This window comes from Gavialis gangeticus, unplaced genomic scaffold (genome assembly GCF_001723915.1).
Source record: "Gavialis gangeticus isolate Ggan-Ray unplaced genomic scaffold, GavGan_comp1, whole genome shotgun sequence".
Lineage (NCBI taxonomy): Eukaryota > Metazoa > Chordata > Crocodylia > Gavialidae > Gavialis > Gavialis gangeticus.
Genome location: NW_017729024.1, coordinates 97,891,421 through 97,897,685, shown reverse-complemented (window position 1 = coordinate 97,897,685; position 6,265 = coordinate 97,891,421). Strand labels below are relative to the sequence as shown.

General features: G+C 42.2%; 1 protein-coding gene across 4 annotated transcripts in view; it reads right to left on the bottom strand.

Moving 5' to 3' along the window:
• PRUNE2 (prune homolog 2) overlaps window positions 1-6,265 on the bottom strand; it is a 300,796-nt gene that overhangs the window by 41,018 nt on the left and 253,513 nt on the right. For all 4 annotated transcript variants that reach the window (XM_019517431.1, XM_019517428.1, XM_019517429.1 and 1 more), the window contains one exon: window positions 2,867-3,043. In XM_019517431.1, coding sequence (XP_019372976.1) covers window positions 2,867-3,043 — 177 coding nt within the window. The remainder of the gene's footprint in view (window positions 1-2,866; window positions 3,044-6,265) is intronic.

The window sequence follows — 6,265 nt, the reverse complement described above, 5'->3', positions numbered from 1 at the left end:
ATAAAATCATATACTATGATTAACATACAGTTAATAATGCATTTACAGGCAGTCCTTGACTTACAATGTTTCGCACTTATAACGTTTATAAATTGACACCGTTTCAACGTTATGACGTCAGTTTCGACTTACAACGCTTGATTCGATGCGATGCCATGCCATGCCAGCGAACAAGTTCGCTGTGTCACTCATCTCCCTGGAGAACATCTGTCCAAACTTCCTTGGACACTTTCTTTAAGAAAGCAGACAAGGCTCCAGAAAAGCTAGCAGCCAAGACTCCAGCCAAGAACCCTTCAAAAAATCCAACCAAGAGCCCTTCAAAAAGTCTAGCAAAGTCGCCTCAAAGAAGTTCTTCCAAATCAATATGATTGCTATTTACAATATAAATACATTAATGTAGCTACATTACTCATCTACAAATGATCGAGTACAAAATTCTAGGGTATTTTTGGTGAAAATAGGGTATCAGGACTTGGTTCAGGAACCAATCCCCCATTTATAACATTGTTTCTTATGAGAAAATTGGTTCCGAGTTACAACGTTTCCACTTAAGACGTGGTTTTCAGGAACCAATTGTGTCGTAAGTCCGAGGACTGCCTGTATAGCACTGTACTGCTGCTCAAGATGTTCAAATATTGAAAGTAACTATTACTCACTTCCCTCACCGCCATGCTGTAGCAGACATTAAGCCAGGCTCAGGCCCCTTCTACACGTGCAGGTAAAGGCGCGATGGGATCTAATGTGAGACCCACACAATCACACCTCCTACCATGCCACACCTGTGAGCAGGAAGTGTATTGTGGGGTCACACATTGGATCCAAATGCACCTTATTGGTAGTTTTGGAGGACCCCAATCCTGGACTCCTCCTGCATCAGCAAGAAGCAGGCTCCCATAGCTGGAAGACCCCTTTGCTGATGGAGCTCCCAGCTGAGGGGACCACATACAACTGAGACCAAGAGCCCCCTCAGGTATGGGACTCTCGGACCCCAACTCACAGTCCCTGCAGCTGCAGGGTGCTGCTGTGGTCTCCCAGTTGCAGGGGTACACGTGAGTAACTGGTGTCTCCTGAATCTGGGGGGGGGCACCCGCAGAAGGCCCTGACAGCAGCAGCCCCGTCAGTAGGGGTGCCAGACCTACTGACAGTATTAACATTGGCTGCCAGGGGGGGCATCAACCCCATCAGGCAGGGCACATACACCCCCATGCACCCCCTACCTGTCACCTATGGAGGTGCATGCAATGCTCCACAGCAGCTGCTACGATATCTCAGCTACTGCAATCTCCCAGCTGCTGCCTGGATCACCCCACTCCCCTGTGGCTGGGAGACTGCAATGGCTGCAGCAGCTGCTGTCTTCTAGCCACAGGACTGCCTACATGTGCAAATTAAAACTGGATAGAAACCAGCTATAAAGTTACTACACCTTTTCAACGTCAACTTTATAGCTGGTTGGACATTTTTAAGGCATGGTAGTTAATTTGCATGCGTAACCAGTCTAAATTTATTGCTCAATTAACAAGGTAATTGCACAATACAAATAATATGTAAAGGGTGCCTCAGACTTACCTTGTTTATACTGGTTTAACATCCTATGAATTTACTATTCTTCACTGGACTTGCTTCTGATTTGCAACAATGTAAGTTAGGTCAGAATAACATCAGCTGCCTCTTCCAGAATTAAGTTATCATAGCAAGGGAGACTACTGAAGGGTGTACTCAGTAGGTCAGCAAGTTCTCCATGACTGTCCTATGTTTCTAAATGAACCTTCAACATCTGTGGGCCAAATTCACAAGCTGGTACATAAAGGTGCAGACAGTTATCCTTGTGCCAGTAAATCTTCCTGTACCTCAATAATGATTTACCCTGGAAGAGTAAGTGTTTTTCCTGTATTGTCCTCTGGGACTTCCAGAGTGAAGTGTCTTTAACATGGGGACTTTCTGAGACCATGTTACATTGCCCCTAAACTGCATTAAGGTCAATGCAGCGAAGCATTGCATGCCTGCTCCCTGGACGATGAAAGATGTAACGTAGTTTCCTTAGACTGGTGCTGGGAACATGTCAATAAGCCCTCTGTTTTAAGTGTGCTTATTGGTATGCATCTAAAGCATGGGCAACTGCATGACACCCATTTTCTGGTTTAACACCTGAGCAGTATGTGTGCTTCTCTGGTGCTCCCTATTCTGATCCCAATGTGATGTAGGCATTCCCTAAAAGCACAGCTGGCAAAGGCTGCTCAGGGTCTTCACTGAACCAAAGTTTCTTACAGCCACTTCCCCTTCTCTAGCAGTATGACTCTCCTTTGGGTCCTTTGTGGCAGCTTATAAGCCTTCTGGTGTAAAGGAGTGTGCAGCTGCTTTATTTCCACCACATTTTCCTTTCAAGTGTACTTTCTTCATGTGGGACTCTGCACCCGAGTCTTCAGAGGGGGAAGCTCAGGCATGAATATGGTCCCCAAGATATGTCAATATGTGCTGTAATGTGAGTTAGGGTGTGATAGCAGAGCACTTAAGGCATCTTGCTATCGCTCCAGGGTTAAGTTCATGACCTGCTCTGGACTTGTGCAGAAGAAAGACTGCATTCTGTTGACCTAGCTGTCAATGGCTAGCTCATCATTCACACCAGGGAATCAGCTAGATGGGAATGCTTGCTATATCATTCTTTTGTGCGCAGTTGTCTATAGAAAACTGGTGTGCTCCAATCCTGCTAGACCAATGAATGATTTGACTCAACTGGTTTTTTGACTGTGATGTGAGGTTCTCAGTTAACATGTTGTTTCCAGAAACATAAAATTCAGCTTTCACTTTAAAGCTTTTGCTTTATTTCCCATTACTTAAAAAAATATATTTGGGGTGGCAGGGTTCCTACCTCCATGTGAAATGACCTTTTTGTAAGGCTCGATAACTTTCATATCAATCCTCTGTTCCTGTTCTCCAATCACTACTGTTCTCCATAACCTGTTGTCCTCTCTCTCTTCCTCAGCAGTATACTCTGGAATGGATTCAGACTCTTCCCGGGAAGCATCCTTAATGACTGTCTGGTCCTCTGAAATAAAACAGCAGGATTAGCTCAGCATCTTGGTAACAAGAGTGGCTCACACTTCTTCTGCAACAGTGGTGCATGTTCAGAGAAAACCTACTGAAATTCTTTGTCTCCTGAAAGCCACTGAAGTTACTGTGGATTTGTGCTGATATAACAAAGAACAGAACTTGAATCTTTCAGAGCCAGTTTTTCAGACCTGCCTCCCTTTTATTTCCGCTTCTACCAACACAATAATAATACATAGTGCAGGATTGCTGAGGGGCATTTATATTTTGCGGGCAAGTAAAATTGAAGCAAGTCTGTAAAAAGCTGATCAACACCTTGCTGTGTTTATTTAATTACAGTTCTTCACATGTGGGCCACTGGTACGGTAAGCGAATTAAAAACAAGCCTGAAGATAAATGCAAAACCAGAATATCTTAATTTTTCCACAATTTGGCTTGGGAGAGGGAAAGGAAATAAGAACAGACCCTCATTTTTTACCCTTTTTTATTTCAATTATTCCTCCCTGCTTTTCCCTGTCTGGCATTGGAACAGGAGATAGGCACCAATACACCTCCATTAAAGCCAAGAGCAATGCAGTGACATGTCAAAGTGTTGTCAAAGACTTTTGGAGCCAAGAGGCAAGATAAATCCCATAACATTCAGCAAGAGTCCTCTGTGTGACAGGAAAATTCTGTAGGGAGACTCCTCAAATATCTTAAACAATATTTTCAGACCATGGATTGTATTCCCTGCAGTTCTTTTTGCCTAAAGATGAAACCTTTGTCCCGGGTTTAAAGGGCCAAGTGAAAATATGAAAGGGATACAAGGCTCCCCTCTCTCTTTGCAGATACAAAGTTTAGACCAGAAATGCAGCTTGGCCACTACTACTGGTATACCTCGTTGGGCTGGGATGTTTTGGGCACACACAGCCCATAAACTCAATGCCCATATACATCTAGTTCTATATCACATAATGGACTCTGGAGTCTGTCAGCACAGCCTCTCTACTTTCCAGCTTAAGAATATTATCAGTACATTTTGCTGTATTATTAGCATTCCACAAAGGCAAAGGATCCTGCAGGTTTTGCCCCTGAACAAAGAAGGACTGAGACTACCAGGATTTGGTTTCTAATACTCCAGAGAATATGCCAGGTAATTAGGAAACTATTTCCATTCTGCACTTAATGGCATGGCTGCTAGTTCATGTTTTCTTCTATCCTAGATGTAGTGGTTCTATCTATGCCAGATGTAGTAGTCAACTACAGAAATATGAACATAAAGGATTGACTTCATCTCCATATAAAATTCGTTCTTTCCATAGGTATTTACTAAAATGTCAGTTTGTTTACTTCGTTGGTGAATCGGTCTTATTTTCTACCCATTTCTGGGGTTTGTTTTGGGTTTTTGTTGAATCATTCTAGCTTTATGAACAGAGCACCAATAAGCAGGCAGTGTGGACAAATGTGTTCTGGTCACACACAGAAAAAACCCCCTGGAAAACAGATAGGACAAGGAATACATTTTTAAGCTGCATGATGCAAATGAAAAACAGGCTAAGTCTTCTGAAGTGAAAAGGCCAAATGTAGCTACCAAGGAGATTTGGGAATAAACAGAAGAAAAGATCTTAAAATATAACAAAGCAGCCTAAAATATATTTTATTTGGGCGAATCACAAGGCACCATGACACGTTTCACTTAACACAGCTTCTTAAATCACTTGTAAAGATAAAAAGTATGCATGACTTCTCAGCCTGAATCAAGTGAATCAGGTTACTCATGCAAGTGTTTCTGGGAATAAGTCTGTGAGGATCTATATTTTTATGCATACATGCATTCATGCCCACACCTCCACACACATTTAAGTATGCATACATGTATATGAATTATCAATGTTTTTATCTTTTTACTATTTTTTTTTACTGACTTTGGAATGAATGTCCTGAATGTGTGTGTTTTCTGGTACATTGGTGCCACTCAAAAGAACACAATGAATGAATAGTAAAATATACTGAAGATGTTATTGGGATGCCAGCAGGCTGTGGATTTCTTTTTTAAAAAGCCCTGTTTATAGTTTGAGAATTCAGGGCCAAGTATACCCTTAAGCAACAGCCTTGTTCAAACAAGAAAAACCAGCCAAATACCTCTATTACAATCTCACCAAATCAGGACAAAGCTGTCATAGAGCAGGAGGAAAAAGTAAAAGATGGGAGGAGGAAGAAAAAAAAACCTGAGAGGGAATCATAGCAAAAGGAAGATGCAGGAGAAATCAGGGGAAGTGAGAGGAAAGAAAGGGAGCTACATATTATGTGACAGTTTCACCAACCAGCTGACTGGTCAAACTGCTGCTTTCCAATAATAATGAACATGACACTAGAGAATGAAGCAGCTATCCCTGTTTAGGATGCATAGCACTGCTTCATAATTCATTCGTCCTTGATTACACAGTAGAAATATATCCAGAGTGACTTGGGAAATTATGATAAACAATATAAAAAGACAATATTAATCAACCCCTTTTCATTAAATTTGGTTATTAAAATTCATCCCGAACGTTAGGTCATAGATGCAATTGTTGTGTCATAGAACACTACATGAGTAGTTGCACACAGTGCACTTTACTCTAAATTACACAAATTGTCATTAAGAAGGCAATCTGCTTCAAAGGGCCAGCCAACCTTGTTTTGAGGCAGAACCCATTTTAAGAACAGGTGTTTGTGCTAAGTAGAAAAGGGGAAAATCTGCTCATTTTTACTTCTCTGTTGTACCTAAAGGCAACTCTATCACTTCTACCTGGAGGCAATACTCAAGTGCCTTTCCTCCCAGCACTCCATGTCCCCCTGCCACTGTTATCATTATCAGATTCACCTGCACAGGTGAGTGCTGGCCTGATGACACCTGACGTAGGTCAATGGAGGAGGAGGATTATGGAAAGTGAAAAGGGACAAATTTGCAGCTGAAGTAGGGAAGTGTTAGGAAGGCTGGTCGGGAAAATAGCTCTTGGGAATATGCTGACCTGCTTTCTTGTGGGGCTTGCTAAAGCTTGATGGTGAAACTGATAAATGATGCCCTCAGAAAAAGGCCTGAATAGAGCTTGAATGGATTGTTTAAACCTTCTTGAGTTGGGGAGACAGGCTAGCAGCCTACGGGAGTACTTCTGGGGTTGTTTCAGAGAGGCACAATATCCAATGATAATAGTGGCAGGAGAAAATGAAGAGTTGAGAGGAAGGGCACTTGAGTATT